General features: G+C 48.0%; 1 protein-coding gene across 3 annotated transcripts; it reads left to right on the top strand.

Moving 5' to 3' along the window:
* The first annotated feature begins 1,271 nt into the window (after positions 1–1,271).
* NEK8 (NIMA related kinase 8) lies at positions 1,272–23,859 on the top strand. Of its 3 annotated transcripts, none has more exons than XM_048519495.1 (15): positions 1,272–1,369; positions 3,672–3,877; positions 7,867–8,099; positions 9,400–9,531; positions 11,796–12,004; positions 12,097–12,176; positions 12,721–12,902; positions 13,237–13,387; positions 15,345–15,421; positions 16,710–16,827; positions 17,018–17,168; positions 19,221–19,384; positions 21,299–21,457; positions 21,549–21,707; positions 23,032–23,859. In XM_048519495.1, the coding sequence occupies exons 1-15, from the start codon at positions 1,323–1,325 to the stop codon at positions 23,058–23,060; spliced, it is 2,097 nt and encodes a 698-aa protein (XP_048375452.1). In that variant the 5' UTR covers positions 1,272–1,322; the 3' UTR covers positions 23,061–23,859. The 3 variants fall into 3 exon arrangements, with proteins under 3 accessions (XP_048375452.1, XP_048375453.1, XP_048375454.1); XM_048519496.1 differs by having other exon boundaries at positions 21,532–21,707; XM_048519497.1 differs by having other exon boundaries at positions 1,279–1,410.
* The last annotated feature ends 1,328 nt before the right edge of the window (positions 23,860–25,187 follow it).

The raw sequence follows: 25,187 nt of genomic DNA, 5'->3' as shown, positions 1-25,187 counted from the left end.
GATACTTCATGTGTTTGGTACCAAAAATGTGACGTGAACAAGTGTCAAGCCTACACTGTGATGTGACCCTCTCTTTTTGACAAGGCCTCTTCCTTGTTTCTAGCGTCACTTCAAAAAGTGCTAATGTAAACCCAAAACTGCATCTGTAATTTTTTGCAGGCTGAGGACAAGGGGATTGAATGAGATGTTTTCCTAAAGAAATAATGCAAATTAATGAGGTAAAAAGTAATGCACATTCTGATGGTCCATTTCATCTCTGAAATGATGGGAGTGTGAACTTCACTTCTCATTTTAGAGACTATGGCTCATTCCGCACATGCAGAATAATGCACTTTCAAACTGCTTTCAGTGCTCTTTGAAGCTGTGCGGAATAGCAAAATCCACTTGCAAACAGTTGTGAAAGTGGTTTGAAAACGCATTATTTTGCGTGTGCGGAAGGGGCCGATGCTCTTTCTTACTTGTTTCTTGACCTCTAAGTCACCTAACCCTCAAGTTTTTACCTGTCTTTTTACCTGACATCTGTTAGAAAAACTGATTCGTTCTCGTATCTTCCGGCTATATTAGCAGTAACTAATTTTAAAATGTATGGTTGCTGTTGCACGTTGCGCTGAGGTTGAGAAATATTGTTATTGCTGCCGTTTTGTTGCCAGATATGTCTGTTTCACTTTGGCACTTTTTAAATAAGCTTGTTTTATTCTGCTGCTTGACACCAATTAGTCATGTTGCTTTCAGTCACCTCCAGGGCAGAAGGGAGAAAGAAGGTTTAAAATTAAACAATTTAGCTGCTTGACATGTCGCTCTGGTATTTATTGGTGGTTTTGTGATGCTTGAGCCCCCAATCTCAGTCCTTGGTATATATTATGACAATTATTGTCCTGTTTCAATGACCTTCCTTCCTTCCCCTTTTCCCCTACAAATGTTGCTATTTTGTGCATTTATTATTATTGTCTCTGTTTCAAGCATGCATTAATCATTTCAACTTAGTTTTAAATTGGGTAAGTATAGTATCCCGTTCCGGATGCTTTCGAGGAACAATGGAAGCAACAGCGACTAGCTGTGGCAGAGTGCATGCAAAATGTGCTTTAAATAAGCTCGTTTTTCGGCACTGTGGCGCTTTTTTCTGGATTTCTTGTGGGCATTTTTTAAACGACGTTACAAGTCACCCCTGGAAACCGAAAATCAACTCATTAAACGCCACCTAAAAGCGACCTGGGCACGGGCGAGAATTGACTCTTGCCGGCCACCGTAGCCTATACCGGAAGCGTCTCCAAGGCGACGCGGGACTCCCGTGGTCGCGGCCTACTCGAGGACAGCAAAGCCTGATGGAGAAATATGAACGTATTCGGGTGGTGGGGAGAGGGGCGTTCGGGTGAGAACATCTCCGTGTCTTAAACCGGGGTTTAAAAAACCGTACGCAAATTTGCATTTAATTTGCATGTGTCACATCTAGTTGCTATTATTGGCGGTCAAGTTACGGCAGACTTAGGCGACCCTGTAGGGTTTTTAAGGCAAGAGACGGAGGAGCTTTGCCGTGCCCTGTCTCTGCAGCATGCCACTGGGATTCATTGGGGGCTTCCCATCCAAATACTACCCAGGGTCAGGGCTGAGAGGGTGTGACTGGCCCAAGGTCCCCCAGCAAGCTTCCATGGGTCAAGTGGGGATTTGAACCTGGGTTTCCCAGGTCCTGGTCCTTACCTTGACAACACACCACATTGGCTCCGAAGCAAAAGATGGGGCCTTTTTTTGACGGGTGGAGTTTGCTCCCAATAACCCTGCAGGCATCCTTGGAAACGTGCTCCACAGAGTTCAGAGGGTCTTTCGTCCCACGTGGAGACTTCTGTGCAACTTTTCTTGGGAATAAACTCCACTGGACATAGTGGAGCTTCCTTTCGAGTCGGCTTTCCTAGAATGACAGTGTAATTCTGTTTCTTCAAGGCACACTTATGGCTGGCTTCAGCCTGGCTTCAGCAAAATGCAATTTGGCTTGTAAAACCCACATTGTTCAGACCACACATTCACTTTAAAACTGGCTTTTCTTTTTTCCCCTTGTTAACAGAGATGTGGAACAGGAAATTGCTGGGAAAAGTTTGGTGCTTAATTTTTTTGCCTCAGCAGAAGCATTTTCACTTCTTGTCGAAGGCTTTCACGGCCGGAATCACTGGGGTGCTGTGCGGTTTCTGGGCTGTATGGCCGTGTTCTAGCAGCATTCTCTCCTGATGTTTCTCCTGCATCTGTGGCTGGCATCTTCAGAGGATCTGAAGATGCCAGAGAATCCTCTGAAGATGCCAGCCACAGAGGCAGGCGAAACGTCAGGAGAGAATGCTGCTAGAACACGGCCATACAGCCCGGAAACCACACAGCGTCCCATTTTCACTTCTGTTTCATAAAATTAATAATGATTGGGTGTCATGGCAAAATTACATTATTGAAGTATAGGTGACATCCATTTCACAGATGTAATTAGTGTTTTTTTCAGGTGATTGCACCTACTAGTTGTGTGAAAGAACATGCAGGTATTATTTATTTGTAAATGAGGGGAGGGAGCATAAAACCACAAATAGATATAACAATCCAAATTAAAATGCTCATGAATTCATCTGTTTAAATGTGCAGATCAATTTAAAACACCAAAGCTAAAATTCTTATTTCTTTGATTCCTTTCACATGGTGGAAAAAATGTTGTAATAGCAAGTGATGAAGTGTGCCGGTGAATTCTGTGTGAGATAAATTCTGCTGAAATAGATGAAAGACATCCATTCCATGCCATATCACAAACAGTCCTTTGACTATATTGCAACTAACTAGTACATCAACACTTTTCAGTGCCTTTAGTTTTTCCACTCTTAAATTTAAACAGGTAAAGAAGGTACATATTGTTTAAGATTTTACAGAAATTATTCCAATAAAATTAATTTCCACATTAAAATTTGCATTTATTTGAATGTAACAATCTAACTGCACTTGATTTGGTTTTTCTCCTAATGCAGAATTCATTTCTACTGGGATATAAAATCAACCCTGCGCACATTTATCCAGTTTTTGCTGACAAGTCAAAACAAATACCATGTTTCCCCGAATATAAGACGGTGTCTTATATCAATTTTTGCTCCCAAAGATGCACTATGTCTTATTTTCAGGGGATGTCTTATTTTTCTGGTGTTCTGTTCGTCGGGCATGCTTCCAAACAAAAACTTTGCTATGTCTTACTTTCAGGGGATGCCTTATATTTCGCACTTCAGCAAAACCTCTACTATGTCTTATTTTTCGGGGATGTCTTATATTAGGGGTAACAGGGTATGCGTAGGTCAGATCTTGCTCTGTTTATAGAATCTGAAAAGTTTCAGTTTTGTGAAATAACCATCAATATGAACGAGTAAATGTATCAAATCAGAAACTGGAGTCTTTTGGCACCGTAATGGTTATGTGTGTTTTAAGCACTATCAATTGATGGGTCAATTGATGGCAGCCTTATGAATCAATGTTCTCTAAAATGTTCTATCATTTGCTCAGGTCTTGCAAACTGAGATTTGACATAGACAATCTCAAATTCAGTTTCTTGTTAAAGGATCTTGGAACCAGGAAAGATCTGGATGGGCCAATGGCCTGACTCGATGAGAAGCGGTTTCGTGGGTTCAGGAGCCATTGATCTGCTTCTCATGTCCACCCCACAGGATTGTACACCTCTGCCGGCGCAAAATAGACCAGAAGCTGGTGATCCTGAAGCAGATTCCGGTGGAGCAGATGACCAAGGATGAGCGACTGGCAGCGCAGAACGAATGCCAGGTGCTGAAGCTGCTCCATCACCCACATGTCATTGAGTACTATGAGAATTTCCTGGAGGACAAAGCCCTCATGATTGCCATGGAGTATGCCCCAGGTGAGGCTGTTTGCCCTTGGTGAAGGAAACCTCCTGTACGTTAATGACTTCCAACCTGTTTAATCTCTAAGATAGATGAGGAGTGACAGGAAGGCACCTTTTGCCATCTGATTCCGTGCATACTTTGAACTGTGTATTCGAATGATGACAACGATGATCATTTTTAATATTCTTCTAGGCTAGGTCTTTGCATGGACCATGTAGTCTGATGTGGTCCCTGCCTTCATTCGAAAATCAGTGTAAGAGAAGACACAAGGAAAGGGAAGGAGGTAGATGAGACGAGGATGCTAGAATGCCGTGCCTTGCATAAAAGAGGCTGTCTAGTTTGCTTACTTAGTCTTGGTCCAGGAGAAAGGCATCTGTAGGCCTTTGGCAACACTGAAAATGCTTCTCTGGCTATCGGGTTTTCATAGGTCTTTGCCCGTTTTCTCTCTTTGCTTTTTGTCCGTCAAAAGACAAACATGCCAAGTGTTTTGATGGTGGGAGCATTTCCTTATAACAAGGTACAAATACAGCTTTCAGCATGGCCTTGAGGGCTAGCAATATTTTCCCCACTGGGTGGTGAGGATTATCACACATCAGCAGTCTGTCAGAAAGCCAAGGAAGCAGGAGAGTAGCATAATTTTTGCTCTGCAGAACACCAGTGGGTTTATCTTTCTGCAACCAGTGATCCCTTGGTCAGCAGTTGACTGAGTTTACCAGTGCTGCAAGCCACTTAGGTTCTTTTTGTGATGTGTATCACCTTTCCCCTGTGGCCCCTTGGGGCTTCCCAGAATGCTGTGGATGTTTGCAGGCATGAATATTATCTGTTCCTGATCTGTGCTAACCAGTGCCCCATCCCGTGGCTGCGAGGTCTGAGTTTATCAAGAGCTGCCACCCGCTGACTCTCCCACTTCCTTCTCTGTCTGCTCCCCCAACCATTTCACTTCAAAAGACCTTCCCAGCTTGAGCTGCTTCCTAGCAACACCTGGGCTCCTTGCAACAGGAAAGAATGCCATTGTTCACAGCGCCCTGTGGGTGCAGCAGGGTCACTTTCAGGTTGAGCTTTTTCTCCTTCCTTAACAGTAGTTTCCCTTCTGTCTTTGACTGCAGCTGCCTGGTGGTTCTGGCTTTCGCTGCTACATAAGGAAGAGTTGGAACTTGCTGGCCTCCAAGTGGTTTGGAAAGACAAGCATATTTGGGGTACTGCTGGGTTTGCAAGAGTTTCCCCAGACCACCAAGGCCTGGAGGCAGATTCCCCCTGCAGAACAGGTTCAGCTTGTTCGCTCTGGAGAAAGACTGTCTCTCTGCCAGCAACTGAGGGTGTTAACCCTTTTATGGCCAGATGCTTTCCACCAGTGCCATTCGGGATGGGTCAAAAAATAACATTTCTGGAAATTTTGTAGGTACAAGGGGGGGAATTCCTGTTAAAAGACAAACAACCGAATTTTGAAATACCTGCTTTCCATTAAGACCTAAAGATATTGTAGATTATTGCTATAAGAGCATGAAGTGCATTGCTCATAACTTAACACTTTAAAATGGCACTGTTTGCATATTCACAAAATTTAGAAATATAAATGCCTTTGTATACTACAAGGAAAATTGAAAATGTCCCTGGTTCACAGCTGTCTGTGCTGGCTTAACACAGGTATTTTAATTTTTTTCGATGTGGGAGGCAAGGGAAAAAAAGGTTAAGGTGTTACAGCAGGGTAACGGGTTCAAAATATTTAAGCCAAAAAGCTTAATCCAACAAAGGAATAAAATTTAATATTTTATTCACGCCAACAACCGGGCAAACAGAATCAGGAGAACCACACAAGATGACAGTGTGTTCTTACTTTTATAGGTTACATCAGAATAGCAGTAAAAAGAATACACCCCAAAGTTCATCATCATCAATCAGTCATAAAGAAAGGTGGAGATTTTCCCTTTTCCTAAAACATTTGAGTATTCTAAGACCCTTATTGGAAGATGGGAGCATCTGATCCTTTGACGCAAGATGAACTAGGACCTGTTTCTTTCCTATCTCTATTGCCTTTTGTTGTCCTTCTTCCTAGGAAAAGAGCCTAAACATTTTCATGTTTCTTTCTTCTGTCTCCAGAAGAAGGGCAAATTCAAGGCATCTAAGACCTTAAAACAGTTGAATTTGCACATTTTGTATAACTCTGGACAAAGGGCACTCTGCTTAAACTATCAAGCTTGCCTAGTAACAGAAAGAGAATAGACTTTCAGGCCTGCATCTTTTCTTTGCTCAACTGCATTATTTATTTATTTATTTATTTATTTATTTATTTATTTATTTATTTATTTATTTTTTAAGCTTATATACCGCCCCATCCCCAAGGGGCTCTGGGTGGTGTACAACATTAAAAGACAAGAAAATTATGGTTGCCAACTCCCCATTACAGAAAGAAAGTAATGGGGGGCAAGAAGAAAACCTTTGCATATAACAAAGTATATCCTTTATATGCCTTCTGCGCCTACAAAGGTAGAAAATGAGGTAAACAAAGTAAACAAAGGTGTATTATTTGGACTGATACACTCCCATACAGTCACACTTCATAAAGCTACCTGGATATTTATATATTGTTAAAGATTATAACACAGAAAACACTGAACTCTACTATAATTGAGCACATTAGACCATATTTATTGTTGTCAAAATTATTCACACTTGAGCAGTGAACAAATCCTTACAAGTATGTTGTTTATGTCTACAGCAGGGGTCCCCAAACTACGGCCCGGGGGCCGAATGTGGCCCCCTGAAGGCATTTATCCGGCCCGCCAGGCATGGCAGTGATGGCTCCATTCATTTGCAGTGGGGGCTTGAGGGAGAGGAGGAACTGGCCCCAACGGCCGTTGATTGCAGTTACATGATGGCACCCCCAAATCTCCATGCATTTTCTGACCCAGAGTTGGAAACCTTACATGTGGCAACGCCTGCTCCTCGCCTCTTCCTCTCACGGGCTACTCCATGTGTTGTTTCACGGCTTTCTGTTCCACTAATCCCAGGGTTGGCATCGCAGCCAGGCTGGCTAATCGCTCGCTGGCTGCTAGGATAGGAAAGAACCCAGGAAGATACCTGATCCTGGGTTAGATGGAATGCTTCATTGGGAAAGTTCTGCTTTTTTTTTTACAGGGGAAGGTATTCCACAGCCTCCCCAACAATATTTGGAGCCCACCCTGTACTTGACATACTTTGGTCACTGTTCTAAAAATAGACCATGACAGAAAGGCTGAAAGGTGAAATCAAACATTTTACAATCATTTGTGCATAGGAATTTGTTCATAGTTTTTTTTAGTCCGGCCCTCCAACAGTCTGAGGGACAGTGAACTGGCCCCCTGTTTAAAAAGTTTGGGGACCCCTGGTCTACAGGTTATCATTATCTAATGCTGTAGATTAAAAGTAAAGGTAGTTCCTTGTGCAAGCACTGGGTCAATACTGTGGGTTTTAGCGGTGGGTTCTTATCTAGTGAACTGGATTTCTTTTCCGCATCTACACACAAAGCCTGCTGAGTGGCCTTGGACTAGTCACAGTTCTTTGGAACTCTCTCAGCCCCACCTACTTCACAAGGTGTCTGTTGTGGTCAGAGGAAGAGAAAGGAGTTTCTGGGATGCTGTGTGGTTTCCAGGCTGTATGGCCGTGTTCTAGCAGCATTCTCTCCTGACGTTTCGTCTGCATCTGCGGCTGGCATCTTCAGAGATCCTCAGGAAACCACACTGCACCCCAGTGATTCTGGCCGTGAAAGACTTCGACAATACAGAAAGCAGTTTGTAAGTTGCCTTGAGTCTTCTTACAGGAAAGAAAGACAAGATGTGAATCCCAACCCCACTTCTTCTTGGGTTCTTACAACCAACTGGACTTTTGCCTACCAGGCAACTCCGCTCTTAGACATCTGGAGCTTTTGCCAACAGACCTTGTTGCTCATTCCATGGTTGCTTTGATGCAGGACAAATCAGGACTGCTTCTCTCTCCCAACCCTCTCCCCTTCTACCTGCCCCTCCAGGTGGTACCTTGGCAGAATTTATCCACAAACGTGGCAGCTCCCTCCTGGACGAGGAGACCATACTGCACTTCTTCGTGCAGATCTTGCTAGCTCTGCATCACGTCCACACCAAGCAGATCCTCCACCGCGACCTCAAGACCCAGAACATCCTACTGGACAAGCACCACATGATCGTCAAGATCGGCGACTTCGGCATTTCCAAGATCCTTTGTAGCAAAAGCAAAGCCTACACGGTGGGCCTTTTCTGCCACTCGAACTGGTTGCAATCAATCCGCTACTTTAACAACATAACACGTGTCTTTTATAACTTAGGTATTGTATAAGATTGCGCACTTTGTTATTTTTTTTTTAATTTAAAAGTGTAAACAGAGTGCTGCCCTTGGAATGGCAGCTGGCAGCAAGGGAATCTCAGAATGCACTTGCCTGTTCCAGGGCTTCCCTAAATTTGGAGCTTTCCTGTCTCAGTACTGTTCAGGTCAGTGGGCCACTATTTCCCTATCCTTTGGAGAGGGTTCTGAGAAACCTTTGTTGTCTGGTACATCTGGAGCTCCTGTTGTGACCTCCCAAGGTGGTAGGTGTAATGAGCAGCAGTGGTTGTGTGGGGCAGGCTTCCATTTCCCCTTCTTGCATGAGAGCCCCATGACCTGCCACTGATGTGTTGCTTCCTTACCTCCAAGGGAGGCACCCTCGGATGATTTAGGATGGATTTTGCCCCATCTGAGTGGAGACCGTAGTTGAGATGAGTCAGCAGAATCTTCCCATTGGACGAGCAATTTGGGTTTTTCCCTGATCATGTTCCTTAAATTATCTGGAACTCTTTGCTCTGGAAACTCCCTTCTGCAGCAGGAATGCCTCTCTGCTTGTAGATTCTAAGGTCTGGATTATTGGGGGTGGGGGTAATCTCTTGGAAAAGCCAGTCTCGCGTTTGGATAGTGGCTTGGACTTGAGTGTCCTTGGCTCCTTCCTGTTCCGTGTTTTGTAGTGGTAGCAGTGATGGTAAATGCCATCAACCACAGCTGACGTGGGGGGACCTCATAGGATTTTCAAAGCAAGAGGTGTTCTGAGACGGTTTGCCGTTGCCTGCCTTTATGTGGGCTGAGAGAGTTCTGAGAGGACTATGACTGGCCCAAGATCCTCTTAATAAAGAGGAGTGGGGAATCAATCCAACCTGGCTCTCCAGATTAGAAGAAGAGTTGGATTTATATCCCCACTTTCTCTCCTTTAAGGAGACTCAAAGGGGCTTACAAACTCCTTTCCCTTCCCCCCCTCACAACAAACATCCTGTGAGGTAGGTGGGGCTGAAAGAGCTCTGAAGAACTGTGACTAGCCCAAGGTCACCCAGCTGGCGTGTGTTGGAGTGCACAAGCTAATCTGAATTTCCCAGATAAGCCTCCATAACTCAGGCGGCAGAGTGGGGAATCAAACCTGCTTCTCCAGATTAGAGTGCACCTGCTCTTAACCATTTCTCCAGGCTGGCTCTCACTGTGTTTTGCACCCACCTGTGTTCTAATATGCCTATTCTGATTGCCCTAGGTAGTGGGCACCCCCTGCTACATCTCTCCAGAGCTGTGTGAGGGCAAGCCGTACAACCAGAAGAGTGACATCTGGGCCCTGGGCTGTGTGCTGTATGAACTTGCCAGTTTGAAGAGGGCCTTTGAAGCTGCGGTAAGGAGTCGGGAAGCGGAGCAGGTTGACCCAGCAGGCTGTCTGAACTGCTGCCCATGAGAATCCTGACTGCTGACTCGGTCTTAGACCAAAGGTCCATGCAGTCTGCCCTTGACGGTGGCCAGCTGAGGATTGTCAGCAAGGCCCTAGCAGCTCTGAGGGGGATGGGGGTCCCCAGAGACCATGCAAACTTGAATTACTGGGATGGTCTATATGTACTTGAGCATTCTGAATTCTGACTTTTATTTCATAGTACCCTGTGAACTGACTGAACTGTTGTGCTGAGGTCTACAGAATCATTGTGTGTCTCATTTTCTTTAAAGGTTAATTAAAATGGAGGGAGGGGTGGCATGCAAGGGAGGGGAGGGAGGGGGGCATGCAAGGGAGGGGAGGGGACCCGGCATCTGGACCTGGCCCACCCACCCTAGCGGAGGGAGGGGGAGGGGAGGGAGGGGTGGCATGCAACGGAGGGGAGGGAATCTTTTAGGTTCAAGATGGAGAAATGGGTCTTTGCTGTATGCTAATGGACCGTGATATTGTTGTGATTGTTCTAACCTCTGTTTTTGGAATGGTTTTACATAACACTGTAGCCCACCCTGAGTCCTTTTGGAAAAAAGTGGGGTTAAAAGTAATTTTCATAAATAAATACATTTGGGGGAATGGTGGAAAATGCCAAGTAAACTGCATGAGGTAGTTCTTGTTGCTTGCTCTGGGTTCGTCAGTTTCCTTCCATCCTCCCCTCCCCCTTTAAAAAAAATTAGCTAAAACCCATCCCCTCATTCAGCTTGCCTGGCTCATGCAGGGCTCATAGCGCTTCTCTGTATGAGGGCAGGTTGGCAGTAGTATTCTGCCCCATCTTCCCCTGACCTGATTGTGGACTGGGTCCAGTAAGAACATAAGAACGTAAGAATGAGCCTGCTGGATCAGGCCAGTGTCCATCTAGTCCAGCACTCTGCTACTCACAGTGGCCCACCAGGTGCCTTTGGGAGCTCACAAGCAGGATGTGAAAGCAATGGCCTGCTGCTGCTGCTTCTCCTGAGCACCTGGTCTGCTAAGCATAAGCATTTTATTGTCATTGTGCACGCCCAACAAAATTTACAGCAGCATTCCTCGATGCACACAATTTCAGACTCATACCCCATCCTCACTTTCCCCTTCCTCCACCCATCCCTACACAGCCCCAAACACATCAACACGAAGCCACGGAGTTTAGCATAGCCACAGCTCTAGAGTAGAAGCTGTCTCTAAGCCTCTTTGTCCTAGTTTTGATAGACCTGTATCGTCTGCCGGATGGTAACAGTTCAAAAAGAGAGTGTGCTGGATGAGACGGGTCTCTCAGAATATTTTGGGCTTTCTTTAGGCTTCGGGAATTATAGAGTTCTTCCAAGGCATTTGCAATCTCAGATCAAGGAGGATCAATATTGGTAGCCATAGATCGACTTCTCCATAAATCTGTCCAAGCACCCTTTAAAGCCCCTTTAAAGACAGGGAAGGAGGCAATCCTGATAACTCTCCCTGTTTCTACTTTTATTTCCGTCTTAAAATTTATTTTTTTTATTTTATTTTTTTATTTATTACACTTCTATCCCCATCTCCCAAGGGGCTCGAGGTGGCTTATATATGTACAAAAATATGAAATTATGAAAGCAATACAAAATGTAAACATGAAAAACCAGTTAATAACAAGATGGCCTAAAACTTGACAAAGCAACCTAGAGGGGATCAGATGTGCGTGTCACACCTAGGTGACGGCCATGGAATGATATTAAAGGAAGGGATGCCCGGCTGACTCAGCAGAAAAGGCCTGGCGGAACAACTCTGTTTTGCAGGCCCTGTGGAACTGAGACAGATTCCACAAGGCCTGGATGTCTTCAGAGAGAGCGTTCCCCCAGGGCAGGGCTGTAAAAGCCCTGGCCCATGTCGATGCTAGCTGGACATCCTTGGGGCCCAGGACCACCAATAAACTCCCCTCCACAGATCAGAGGGGCCTTTGAGGACAGGAAGGGGAGAGGCGGGCGGTCTCGCAGATATGGCCTTAAAGGTCAATCCCAACATTTTTTTGAGTTTATAAGGGGCTTTTCTGTTATATGGAGCAGTCTCCTTCTCCAAACTATCTACTAAAGCCAAAAGAGGTTTTGCATCCTGAACAGATCAGTTGGACTGTCGGTATCTTAATTGGACCGTCTCTATCTTGCCAAGTCAAGCAGGAATGAAACAAAAGCAAAACTGGGTTCCAACAAGGAACGTCTCTCTGTCCGGCCCAGAACCTGCCAGCCTTAGTGCTGAAGATCATGAGCGGGACGTTTGCGCCCATCTCAGACCGTTACAGCCCCGAGTTGCGGCAGCTCATCCTCAACATGCTCAACCTGGACCCTTCCAAGCGCCCCCCGCTGAACGAGATCATGGCGGAGGCCATCTGCGTCCGGCCCCTGCTGAACCTTTACACGGATGTGGGCAGCGTCAGGATGCGAAGGCAAGTGCCATGGCTCCGCCTAGCCCTTTGTGGGGCCTGCCTCCTTCCCTCTCTTGCTACATGATGAGAGATCCTGTTCGTTCTTTCCACAGGCCTGAGAAACCCTTAGCCGCGGTGCCGTCAGTGGCTCACGGGAGGGCTGGAGGAACAGCTGTCAGCGCCAGACTCCGGGGTAAGGCTGGGGGTGCTTGATGGGAAAGGCTGGCTGGGACCCTTGCCCTGATAGCTCCAGCTTACCTAGCTTGGGGCCGCACCCATCTTGGAGACATAAGGTCCTCCACCTCCCACAAGATGTTTCCTTTTACACCAAGGATCCCCGATGTGGGGGCCCGTGGGCGCCACTGGACCCACCAACACCTTTCCTGGTGCCTGCCAAGTGTTTCTAGGAATTGCACCTGGCCAGGTAGGGCTTTTGCCCAGCAAACCTTCTGACTGACTATTGGAGATTTGATTGGATGTCCAATTTTTTTTAAAAGTTGCTTTGGCAGCAGCTGCCAAGATCCACACTATACTACTGAAGTTCAAGCTACAGCGATGATTTTGTGACTGGCTCCGCCGCCTCCAGCAGCCATTTTGTGGCAGCCATTTTGTTTCTGCCCTCACCGTGCTGTGTTGGAATCCCAAAGGTGCCCACCGGCTCCAGAAGGTCGGGGACCCCGGTTCTGCGCTTTGGCACAGCCAGGACCCCATTAACAGCGCTTTTCTCTTTGATTCAGGATCTCGAGCCCGGTCGGCCAGGCTCAGCGTTCCTCTAGCCCCATCCGCAGTCTATGCCTGGGGGAGCGGGATCACCACGCCTCTCCTCCTGCCTCTGCTGAACACGGAAGTGGTGCAGGTGGCCACTGGCAGGACCCAGAAGGCAGGCGTGACCAAATCCGGGCGGCTTATCATGTGGGAGGTGAGAGGGCACAGATGTCGCCAATGCACGGGGCTGAAGGCCCATTTGTTTCCCAGCAGGCAGAGGTGGGGAAAGGGAAATGGCAGCTAAGCACACAGGTGCTTGAGATCACACTTTGTGGCCCTGTGAGTCCATCCTGTGAATTCCCGGGTTTTGAGAACAAAACCCTGGCGTACCAAGACAGTACGGTGCTTCCTGTTTATGCTCGAGGCACACCGACATTTGGTGGCTGAGCCCCGGCACTGAGGCCAGACCGAGCTGGAACTCAGCAGTCATCATGCTAGGGTGAGCGTTCGCACGTGACTCTGCTGGGAACCTCTCCCCCCTTTTTCAGCCTCCCCCAATGGGTGCAGCTGCAGGGCCCTCGCTCCCTGGAGCCATGGAACAGCTGCAGCCCCAGCTCGTGTGCCGTTTCCTGGAGGGCCAATCTGGGGTGACCATCAAACACGTTGCCTGCGGGAACCTCTTCACAGCTTGCTTGACAGGTATGACTGGCGAGGGGCAATCTGTGGGAGGGTTGGATGGAGCCCCTGCTGGGTGTAGTCCCAGCATAGCTGTCCAGGGAGTGCAGTTGGGTTGTGCATTTGCGTCTCCATTGGCTACTGGCAAGGGTATCGGTCATCAACAGACCCACTACATTCCTCCTCCTGGCAGTAATATGATCCAACAAACAGTGAAAGTGCTGCTTTAGTAAAGTGCCTGTTGTATCTAGAATCGTAAAACGAACAAGTGCACAGTATAGAAGAAGAGTTTGGATTTATATCCCCCCTTTCTCTCCTGTAAGGAGACTCCGGGTGGCTTACAAGCTCCTTTCCCTTCCTCTTCCCACAACAGACACCCTGTGAGGTGGGTGGGGCTGAGAGAGTCCTGAGAGAACCGTGATTAGCCCAAAGTCACCCAGCAGGAACGTAGGCGTGCGGAAACACCTCTGGTTCACCAGATAAGCCTGTGGAGGAGTGGGGGAGGAGTGTGGGAATCAAACCCGATTCTCCAGATTAGAATGCACCTGCTCTTAACCACTACACCACACTGGTTCATGTACAACGAACGTCCACACACATTAGCGACTAAGCACTCCATATTTGAAGTAACATACATGGAAACATACAATCACAAGCATATGTCTAGATACACTACATAAGAAAAATGTAAGGGTCCAGAAAAATAATACAGGTACAATCATTAAATCTTCAAAAGCATGAGAAAGACCAGGTCTCTGATAACCTTCCTGGTTCCCGGCCGCTTGACCACTTGGTCAGTGACACAGTATTATTTCTTGCTTGCCCGTAAAGTGTGTGGACGTTCATTGTATACTGTGCACTTTATAATTACACTTTCTTGAAGTAGCATTTTAACCATTCGTTGAATCGGATCCTTTCCAGTAGCAGTAGTGTAATAGGTCTGTTTGTTTCCTGATACTGGCTTACGAAACATTACACATAAAATCTGGTACTGTGTTTCCCTGAAAATAAGACCCACCCCAAAAATAAGCCCTATCATGATTTTTCAGGATTTTTGGAGGAGGCTTAAAATCTAAGCCCTACTCCAAAAATAAGCCCTACCGCTAGTTACCAATCAGGATGGTGTGATCCAGCAGGGTGCTCCCTGCCAATGAGGATGCAGCTTGCATCACATGTGACGGGGAAGCAGAGCCCGCCTTAATGAATTATGAGGGTACCGTATTTCCCCTAAAATAAGCCCTCCCCCGAAAATAAGCCCTAATGCATCTTTTGGTGCAAAAATTAATATAAGACCCTGTCTTATTTTTGGGGAACGGTATTTAATGGGCATTTTGGTGCTCTGAAAACCACAATACAGCATTCCTTCCTTGAAAAGAGCACACACCTTTAGTTCTCATTGTTGCAAGGAAACTTGGAAGCATTTGGAAGCACCCTCTTTCCTTAGAACAGAGATTTTTTTGGTCCTGTTTTTAAATAGAACACAACCCATCTCCTTGATCATGCAGCACCTGAGACAGAGTTTGGGATAGGGGACTTCAGAATGAGGTCTTTTGGTGGGAAAGTGAACTGAACACCAAGATGTTGGGAATAGGTGAGTCTGTGGACCAGTAAGTCCTCTGCTGCTTCTGCTGCAGCCCGTTGCCTGGAAAAGGTTGCTGGGTGTGTGATCCCACTCCTTGCTTGCGGGAGCTGTGGAATGCGGTGGAAGCACGCTTCTTATGCATCCCAAGGCATGTTACTTGCTGGTTGGTCTGATATTGCAGGTAGTTTCTCGAGACCGACTTGGAGCTCTTTCACCTCCAGCAAGGTACTCCCTTGTATCCCAAGGCCTGTGTTATTAGCCCAGTAGTTCTGTTGGGTCTCTAGGCTCCTGTTCTTGCTTGAGGTCTGTGCTGAAGGTGTTGGGGTGCTCAAAAGAAGAATGGCAGCCAGTAGACTATGCTTGCAGAGAAACATCAGCTGCTTTCCTTTGCGTCCACAGACAGAGGAATCGTCCTGACCTTCGGCAGTGGGAGCAGCGGCTGTTTGGGGCATGAGACTTTTGTGGACGTGATCCAGGTCCGTAGGTCCTGAAGGCCAGGTTTTGGGGGTTTCTTCAAATGCGGAAGGTGCCTTGATCTCTTCCAGCTGTTGCTGTCACCTACATATTGAGGAGAGGACAGAGCAGGGGGTGAGAAAGAAGTCCTGGCTTGTGGACTGGAAGCCAGGAATCCAAATCCTGACTGCTGTTTCCAACTTGGCCCAGTTCCACCAGAGGCTTCTTTCAGTTTTTTTGGGGGGGGGTGGTACTGGGCTGCAGCATGGTATAGTGGTTGTGGCAGACTGTAGTCTGGAGAACCGGTTTGATTCCCCGTTCTTCCACATGAGCAGCAGATGTTGAACTGGTGGACCAGGTTTGTTTCCTCACTCCTACACATGAAGCCTGCTGGGTGATCTTGGGCTAGTCACGGTTCTCTTCCAACTCTCTCAGCCCCGTCTTCCTTACAAAGTGTCTGTTGTGGGGAGGGAAGGAAGGTGATTGTGAGTTGCTTTGAGACTTTTAAAGGTAGAGAAAAGCAGGGTATAAAAATCCACTGTTTTTCTTCTAAAGGGACCTCAGCATGGGCCTCTGAGGTGGTGGCTTAGCAGTCTGTTTGGGGCAGATCTGGGGGTGGGGTTGGTGGAGCTCCTTTTCTGTTGGAAGGCAGCTGGCTGCTTACACAAACTCGCATCAGTTAATACGGGGCTATAGGAAGTGTTTCTCGCTGGAGGAGATCCATACACAGCACTGGCAACCTTAACCGTCTGATGACTGGGTCCAACCTGGATGACAGAAAGTGGGAAATCTAACCCTAACCCCTAACCCGCTGCCCCCGGGACACCAGTTCCAAGGGAAAAGAAAAGGAAGGAAGGAAGGAAGGAAGGAAGGAAGGAAGGAAGGAAGGAAGGAAGGAAGGAAGGAAGGAAGGAAGGAAGGAAGGAAGGAAGGATGGAAGGAAGGAAGGAAGGAAGGAAGGAAGGAAGGAAGGAAGGAAGGAAGGAAGGAAGGAAGGAAGGAAGGAAGGAAGGAAGGAAGGAAGGAAGGAAGGAAAAACACACAGAAACATTAAGGCACTTACCTGAGACACCAGTCCTGCAAAGGAGGCCACTAGGCCAGAAACAGCCTCACAAGCACACAAGAAACACAGGGATCAACAAGAGTCAACAGGGGTCATGAGTGGTCATGGGTGATGGGTCCCCTAACCCTAAGCCCTAACCCTGACTGGGTCAAACATAGATGACAGAAAGTGGGAAGGGGGTGGTATTTGTGGGATCCAGAACGGCTCTGGCTAGTAGAGCTGAGGAGCTGTTCATGTTCTCTCCGCAGCCCAAGATTGTGGAGGCCCTGCTGGGCTATGAGATCACGCAGGTCGCTTGTGGCGCTTCTCACATCCTGGCTGTTTCCAATGAAGGAGAAGTCTTTGCCTGGGGCAGAGGGGAGAACGGTGAGCGACTCGTGTTGTATGCATGCGTCTCAAGGAGGGTGGGTTTTATGCTCCCTGCAAGCCTCTCTGGTGGACTGTGGACCAGACACTTCTGGCCCAACATGCTGTCGAGAGGTCTTTAGGAGCTCTTCTTTCATCCAAAACACCTGAGCAACTTTCAGCTTGCCAAGACCTTCTTTCCTTTTGCCAGGACGCCTGGGGCTGGGGACACAGGAGTCCCACAATTCCCCACAACAAGTGGCCATTCCCACGGAGCACGAGGCACAGAAGGTCCTTTGCGGCATTGATTCTTCAATGATCCTGACGGCAAAGAATCAAATTCTCGCCTGTGGAAGCAACAGGTCAGATACGAGGGACGTGGTCCCATGTTCTGCCACAGGAGATCTGGGGCCATGTCTCCTGCTAGGCTATCCGGGATTGTTGGTGGGGAATGCGGGGTGGGTAGTCCTTCAGCTCAGCATCTTCAGTTCAGGGAGCGTAAACTACAGCAGGCATTCTATTCTTTTGCCTGAGCAAGGATAGAAATTCAGCCTTCTGGTATTAATACCAGGGCTCTGTGGGACTCCTTCCTTGTTCTGTTGCATGACCGAAGCGAACTTGAATTAGATACCATGAAAGTTGAGCAGGAAACAATGTAAAAATTAGTTAAAATATATAATTTTTAATACAGGGCGTTTAAAATACACATTAGAAACATAGGCCTTGAATTTAGGCTCTGGACTGAAACTCTCAGACTAAGAAGAGTTTGGATTTATATCCCCCCTTTCTCTCCTGTAGGAGACTCAAAGGGGCTTACAATCTCCTTGCCCTTCCCCCCTCACAACAAACACCCTGTGAGGTAGGTGGGACTGAGAGAGCTCCGAGAAGCTGTGACTAGCCCAAGGTCACCCAGCTGGCGTGTGTGGGAGTGTACAGGCTAATCTGAATTCCCCAGATAAGCCTCCACAGCTCAGGCGGCAGAGCTGGGAATCAAACCCGGTTCCTCCAGATTAGATACACAAGCTCTTAACCTCCTACGCCACTGCTGCTCCAGGGGTCCTCAGTGTACGTTAGATAATCAGCAACTGTTTTTAGCTAATCAAATCAACAATTGTCCTTGATGTGTATGTGTACCTACGTTTTGGTGACCGCTGATAGGGCCAAAATGCATTTGGTCTTGTTTACTGTGATTGTGGTCTCCTTTCTAAGTCTTCAGTTTGCAGATATTAATTTATATTATCTAACCAATGACGACTGATTCACATTTTATTCTGTGTGGCCAAAGGGTGACATAGGATTTTGGATTGTTTGTCAAGTTGGCGATTGATTCATACATACGCGCTACAAGGAAATGAACTGCCAACATTAGATATAGTTTACCATTCTACAGGTTGTGAGAAACTGTGAGCACCATGGAACAAGATCCAAGATCCTGCAGTAATAATGCCACCATTTGGCCACACAGAATAAAATGTGAATCAATCGTCATTGGTTTTGGGTTAGTGCAACAACAATTGTTCTTGGTGTATATGTATATATGTATTTGTGACCGCTGAAGAAGGCCCATAGGATCAAAACACATTCAGCCTTATTTGCTGCTGTTGCAGTCCTATTTGCATGTCATCAACTTGTGGATATTCATTTGTATTATTTAATATACACTGAGAACCCCTTAGTCCTGTGGTTTAGTCCTGTGAGCTCCCAAAGGCACCTGGTGGGCCACTCCGAGTAGCAGAGTGCTGGACTAGATGGACTCTGGTCTGATCCAGCAGGCTAGTTCTTATGTTCTTATGTTCAACCTAGAAGTGAAATCCAAGGCCTGTGTTTGCATTTTAAGTGTGCTACATGGTAAATTGATTTATTTTAATTCATTTTCGCATTGTTTCTGCTCAACCTTTGTGGTACCCAGTTCAATTTTGAGACTGGAGTTTTATTCCCTTTTTGGGGGAGTGGGATATATTTGAAGAAAGCTCAGTCCCAAGTGGCCACCCTGCTATCTCGTGCTATCCTGGTCCAACTGCCTGAATTCCAATCAGCGGACAGGCCCATTCCCTCAGTGGTGATGAGCTGTGGGCTTTGGTGCCCAATGGCAGCAGTGGTGTCCATCGCTACGTTTAAGGCAGGCAGGGGCAGTTTTACAAGTGATGCATGGGGAATGAAGACCTGGGCAAAAGCTAGCTGGAACCGAGGTGGGGGAGACTGGTGTAGCAGGTCCCGTCTGGTTTGTCATCCAAGCGACCAAGGTAGGTGTTGGATGTGAGTGCAAAGAGTGAGCCACCCAAGACTTGGCTGGCGTGAGCAAGTTGAACCCTACATTCTTCAGCCTCTCCATACTGGTCAAAGCCCCAGTGACTCCGCTGTGCTGATGTTGGCTCTGTAAACCCCTGAAATGTGCTCTCCCTCCTATTCTCCAGGTACAACAAGCTGGGCTTGGACAGGATCTCACCTCAGGAAGAGCCTCTTGTGGCGGACCAGGTGGAGGAAGCCCACGTTTTCAGCCCTGCCCAGTCGGCTCCCTTGTGCCAGGAGGCCATTGTCTGGGCTGACATTGGAACGTCCCATTCATCAGTTGTGACAGGTGGGAACGGGGAACTCGCCTTCTGGAGGCCTGTGTGGCAGTGTTGGCCTGAGCCCCTGGTTGGAGGCAGGATCCAGAATTGTGAAGAGAAGGGGGGGTTAACAAGAGTGCTTCCGAGGATGTGCAAAGAGCTGTTCGTTTCGTACTGAGCAATCACAGCTCCAGACAAGCATTTTGCCTGCCCCATGTCCAAAAATTAGGATCAAAAACGCACTAAATACCTTAACATATCATAAGAAATCTCACATCAAAATGTCACTCCTCTTCCCTTCCCCGAGCTCTTAGCCAGTTTGATCATAACAGTCATCCCCAAAAGCAATTAGCAGGTCCTCTTTTCCTGTATCTTTTTTTGTACCTCAGATACTTCCGCTGATTAGTCAGCAAAAAAGCTTGAGTTGACTGATCTGCCAATTTGAAAGAAGGCACACTTTCACACAATGCATGATTAACTTGCAGAACTCCCTGCCCCATGATGACCACTGTGTTATATGACTTTAAAAGGGGGTTAGACAAAACCATGAGGGAGGAGGAGTCCATCAGCGGCTATTAGCCACAGTGGCTGAATAGAACCTCCATGTTCAGAAGCAATATACCTCTGAATAACCACTGATATTATATATCAATGGAAATTCTTGACCTTGATATCTTTTCTTGTGGACTTTCTGGGGCATCTGAGAGCTAGCGCAGTGTAGTGGTTAAGAGAAGCAGACTCTGTTCTGGAGAATCAGGTTTGATTCCCCACTTCCTCGCATGAGAAGTAGACTCTAATCTGATGAACTGAGTTTGTTTCCCCACTCCTCCACATAAAGCCTGCTGCGTGACCTTGGGCTAGTCACAGTTCTCCCAGGACACTCTCAGCCCCACCAACCTCACAAAGTACCTGTTGTGGGGAGGGGAAGGGAAGGCAACTAAATGCTGCTTTGAGACTCCTTACAGGGTATAAAAACCAACTCCTCTTCTGGACCGGAAGGGCCTTTGGTCTGATCCAGCAGGGCTTCCCTCGTGCTCTTATGCCAAAGCCTGATAAACTTTGCAGCTGGACCTGACAGTTTTGCAAAAGATGTTTAGGACTGGACACTTGCGTGCCCAAAATTATTCCGTTAAGAAATGTTAATATTGTTGATATGCTGTGTTTAGTGATGTTTGATGATTGATGAGCTGGGACTGTGGTTTTGGGGTACTTATTGCTGTTCATATATATATATATATTTATTATTAGTTTTATATACCGCCCTCCCCCTGAGGGCTCAGGGTGGTTTACAACAAGATTAAAACATACAGTAAAACATAATTTAAATATTAATTACATAAAAAACAGAACCCATTTAAAAATGTGGATGGCGTGTGGCTAACCCCCCCCCCCCCCTTATGCCCACGGGAGGCCAGATGACATGGTTTTAACCAGGCTGGCCAAACGCCTGGCGGAACAGGTCCGTCTTGCAGGCCCTGCGGAAACTCTTTAAGTCCCGCAGGGCCCTGATCTCCCTAGGGAGCCTGTTCCACCAGGTAGGGACCAGGGCTGAAAAGGCCCTGCCCCTCGTTGAGGCCAACCTGATCATTTTTGGGCCAGGGATCATGAGTAGGTCCTCCTCCGAGGAGCGGAGGGGCCTACCGGGGCAATATGGGGAGAGGCGGTCCCTCAGGTCCCTCAATTTATTTATTGTTCATATTTGATATTTGATTCTGTTATTCTGTTTTGTTGGTTGTTAGCCGCTCTGAGCCCTATGGGGGAGAGCTGGATACAAATTGAATGAATGAATGAATAAGTGGAGTTCCGCATTGTCAGGGCAGACAGCAGGTATTTGTCCTCCAGTATCCTTGCTGCTCTGTAGTTACGTGTACGGATGCCAGGGATTCTCTTGGTTAGTGCAGAGCAGCAGGGCTAACCTGCCTCCTCACCTTTCTCACTGGCAGCCTCTGGCCAGTGCTATACCATTGGCAGCAACCAGCACGGTCAGTTGGGCCCCATCCCTTGCCGTGCCAGCCGGGTGCCCTACCTGGTCGAGGGGCTCCAGGCCATCAAAGTCATCATGGTGGGCTGCGGCGATGCTTTTACGGTTGTCGTGGGAGCAGGTGAGTAGGAGAGGGGAACCGAGGTGGGCTTATTGGGTAGCCAGGTCATGGCCGCCAATAAGAGTCACCCACAGCTGCCGCCCTCGTGCAGATGGCGAAGTGTACACCTGGGGGAAGAGCGCGAGAGGACGCCTTGGAAGGAAGGACGAAGAGATGCAGAACCCTGGCCCTGTGCAGCTGGAAGAGACCCACCCGTACGTGGTGACGTCCGTCTCCTGCTGCCATGGAAACACTCTGCTGGCTGTGAAGCGTAAGTCAGTGAGATCCTGGAAGGGGCATTTGCGTTAGGATGGCTCCGCATTCTCTTGCAGGATTTGCTTACTACCAGTTGGCGAGCTGAGGCAAAGCACCATCTTTCTCTCTTTCTCTGTGCTGATGAGTGGAGGCAGGAATGTGATTCAGAAGGCAACTGATGGCGTATCCCAGCCCACTTCTGCTCAGAGTGTCAGTCTCAGATGCTTCAAGCTATCCATGGCCAAACAGCACATTCTTACAAGACTAGCCCCTTGCTGAGCTGGAAGAGTTGTCTGGACTCTGAGTGTAGCGTGGATAATAGAGAGCCAGCGCGGTGTAGTGGTTAAGAGCAGGTGGATTCTAATCTGGAGAACCGGGTTTGATTCCCCACTCCTCCACCTGAGTGGCAGAGGCTTGTCTGGTGAACCAGGTGTGTTTCCACACTCCTGCATTCCTGCTGGGTGACCTTGGGCTAGTCACAGTTCTCTCAAAACTCTCTCAGCCCCACCTACCTCACAAGGTGTCTGTTGTGGGGAGAGGAAGGGAAAGGAGCTTGTAGGCCACCTTGAGTCTCCTTATAAGAGAGAAAAGTGGGGTATAAATCCAAACTCTTCTTCTTCATATACAAAGCAATTACAGTTTTTAGCTTGAAGCGAGAAAATATCTAATGAATGGGGTCGCTAGTTTGAATTTCAGGTGGTTTCTTCTGGGGTCTTGGGTGCAGGACAGCCTGTATCCAGGCCGGGTGGTAATTTTGGGAACTTTCTGACCTGGTGACAGCCTGCCTCTGTGGCCCCCGGGCACTTTGAGAAATTGAGCTGGGCTTTCTTGTTAGCTCCGAAGTCCGTGTAATTCTCGTTGCCTTGCCTTGCGCGACCACCCTCCCGACTGCCTCCTCTCCTAAATCCGGCTTCAAATTGGCTGTTTGTGCCTGAGGTCAACCCCAGCTCGAAACACTTCTGCTGTGGAATCCTGCTCCTTATTTTCGGAGCGATGAATGAACGGGGACAAGGCCGGAGCCTGCCCTGGAACTTGGCGTGGTGGTGGTGGGGAGGGGCTGAAGCTGAAAAGGCCAGGCAGGAGGGGGCGCCAGGTCCCTAAGAGCCTCCTTGTTCCAGCCCAAACACAAAGCCCCCTACTGTGCTGGTCCCCCACTGCTCGTGCCAACCACTGTGCCCGTGCCAGTCTCATTTCCGCTGTCATGGATCCCAATGAAGTATCTGTAAAAGAGAGAGAGCAGAGCCTGGCAACCAAAGCTGCCTTTCTGTCAGAACACGAACACACACACACACACACACACACACACACGACTTCTAATGTCTGTGCCTTTCTGTTTCTAGCGGCAGTGGAGGAGCCCTGCCCACCGTAAAAGGAGCAGGCAGGGTTGGGAGGCAGCAGCAAGGTCACCGTGACTCCCCCAGGCCTCAACGCCGCTTCTGTTCTCTGGGCCCTTCCGCATGGAGCCCTGGCCTCTACCGGATCTCAGCTGCATTGCCCTGGGGCCGGGACCAAGCCTCTGCTTTCTGCTTTCCTTGCTTGGGGCGAAGCAGAAGAGGACATTTCGAATTGCTCATGTGAAGAAAGCACGCGGAGTGCCCCAGGAGAAAGCAGTGCACTCTGGGGGAGGGACTGTCTCTGCCAATCACTTCACAGCCTTCTCTTTTGCACGACTTCAGGAAAGGAGCAGCCAGTCCAGACTTTATCTTTACGGCTCTCTGCCGCTGACACAGCCTCTGCGGCGTGGGCACAGAGGGAGCAGAGTGCCTGTTCTTACATCACCGTGGGCACTGCCCAGGGTGATTCAGTGCCCAAGTTTACAGAACTCCCGAAAGCTGGCTTTCCGGGTGTTTCTGAATCCACATTGCCAAATCCTTCTTATCTCAGCAGAGCGTCACCCTTGGCTACTTGGGATCTTTACTGTTTTCCAAAGAGTCTCCCAGACTGACAGACCCACTGGGATGAATCCTAGGATTTTTGTTTCAGGCTTAAAATGCCAACAAAACAACAGAGCATTTGCCAGCTCTTTCCTTGCTTGGTGTTGCGGTTGAGCAGGTGCACTCTAATCTGAGGAACCGGGTTTGATTCTCTGCTCTGCCACTTGAGCTGTGGAGACTTATCTGGGGAACTCGATTAGCTTGTGCACTCCAGCACACGCCAGCTGGGTGACCTTGGGCTAGTCATAGTTCCGCGGAACTCTCTCCACCCCACCTACCTCACAGGGTGTTTGTTGTGTGTCGGGGTGGCCTGAGTACTGGGGGATGGGAATTCTGGTCTGTGTGAATCTAGGGTGTGAAACTGTTCTTCTGCTGACATGGGGGGGGGGGGAGGGAAAGGAGATTTTAAGCCCCTTAGTCTCCTACAGGAGAGAAAGGGGGATATAAAGCCAAACTCTTCTTCTTCTTTTAATACTTCATCATAAAGGTGGCAGTATTATCGATGCAGAACAAATGACTTCTTGTCTAATTCAAGCTAAAGAATCTGTGCCTTTGACATGTGCTTGGTGCACATGACCCCACACAGCTATTTCTGCTGCAGCCGCTCAGGGAGTTTGACCCCCTGAAGCAGCCTTGTGTGGAGTTCCGGAGCATTGGTCTTCCTAGCTGAGCACTGGCTGGCTGTGGCTCTCCAAGGCCTAAGCCCACAGGAAGCCCTCCGCCCATTTTTGTTCACTTGCCAACAATGTGTCCTAAGGTACTTTCACTGCCGCTTCAAGAAACACTAGCCTGTTCTCCTTAAATATCATATAGGATAAGTACCAAGCGTATGGAAAAGGGATGGTATTTTTAAAAACCTTTTCTTTATACCCCGGCTCAGCCTGAATACTTGGAACAGACCTACGTGCATTCTTTTTATTCATTTATTAAACTTCCTTATATTTGTAATGCTCTGTCTGATCTCTTGAAACCCACCAAGCCTATTCAGTCGTGCTATCTGAAGTGTGTCAGCGGGGAGCGGCAGTGGATAAATCCGCCGTTCCTAGAGTGCCCTACCTTGACGTTGTGATAGATCATCCCGTGCTCGCTCGGAGCGAAGTGGGAGGCGCAGCAGCTAGGCACAGCTGCTAACAGTCCACGCAGGTACCGAGCACTAGACACACAACTTGTTGTGAGTCAGTGGTGACTGTGGTGGTTACTCGGTTTGTTTTTGGTGACGCTTGGAGCAAGGGAAAGATCGTGTTGCTATGTGGAGTCTTGGGATGACTGCAGGGTTTCTAACCTCCCAGCGATCAACCCAGAAGAACAGGAAGGGCTTGCAAATCTGTTTCTTGATCATGTTTGCCTACCAGAGCCTGAAGGCGGTTGGACAGTCTTATTGACCTAGCGTTGCAGATAAACAGAGAGGGCGTGGCTTGGGGCCAAATGCTGATGGCCTCCGGTGAAGAGAGACTTAAGTAGGCCTCTGATCCTCCCACTAGAGCAGAGCCCCGAGGGCCTTTCCCGTTGCTCTGCAGCATGCCACGTATGCTTGGGCTGTTCTGTGGCCAGCAATAATAAAG

The sequence above is a fragment of the Sphaerodactylus townsendi genome, linkage group LG16 (assembly GCF_021028975.2).
Source record: "Sphaerodactylus townsendi isolate TG3544 linkage group LG16, MPM_Stown_v2.3, whole genome shotgun sequence".
Lineage (NCBI taxonomy): Eukaryota > Metazoa > Chordata > Lepidosauria > Squamata > Sphaerodactylidae > Sphaerodactylus > Sphaerodactylus townsendi.
The sequence above is the reverse complement of the archived record's forward strand: the minus strand, read 5'-3'. Positions and strand labels throughout refer to the sequence as shown.

Bases quoted from the DNA above. Each gene is read 5' to 3' on its own strand.
- NEK8 (XM_048519495.1), top strand. From the start codon at position 1,323: ATGGAGAAATATGAACGTATTCGGGTGGTGGGGAGAGGGGCGTTCGG. The intron at 17,169-19,220 runs GTCAGATACGAG...CCTATTCTCCAG, and splicing joins CTCGCCTGTGGAAGCAACAG to GTACAACAAGCTGGGCTTGG. The intron at 21,708-23,031 runs GTAAGTCAGTGA...TTCTGTTTCTAG, and splicing joins CACTCTGCTGGCTGTGAAGC to CGGCAGTGGAGGAGCCCTGC.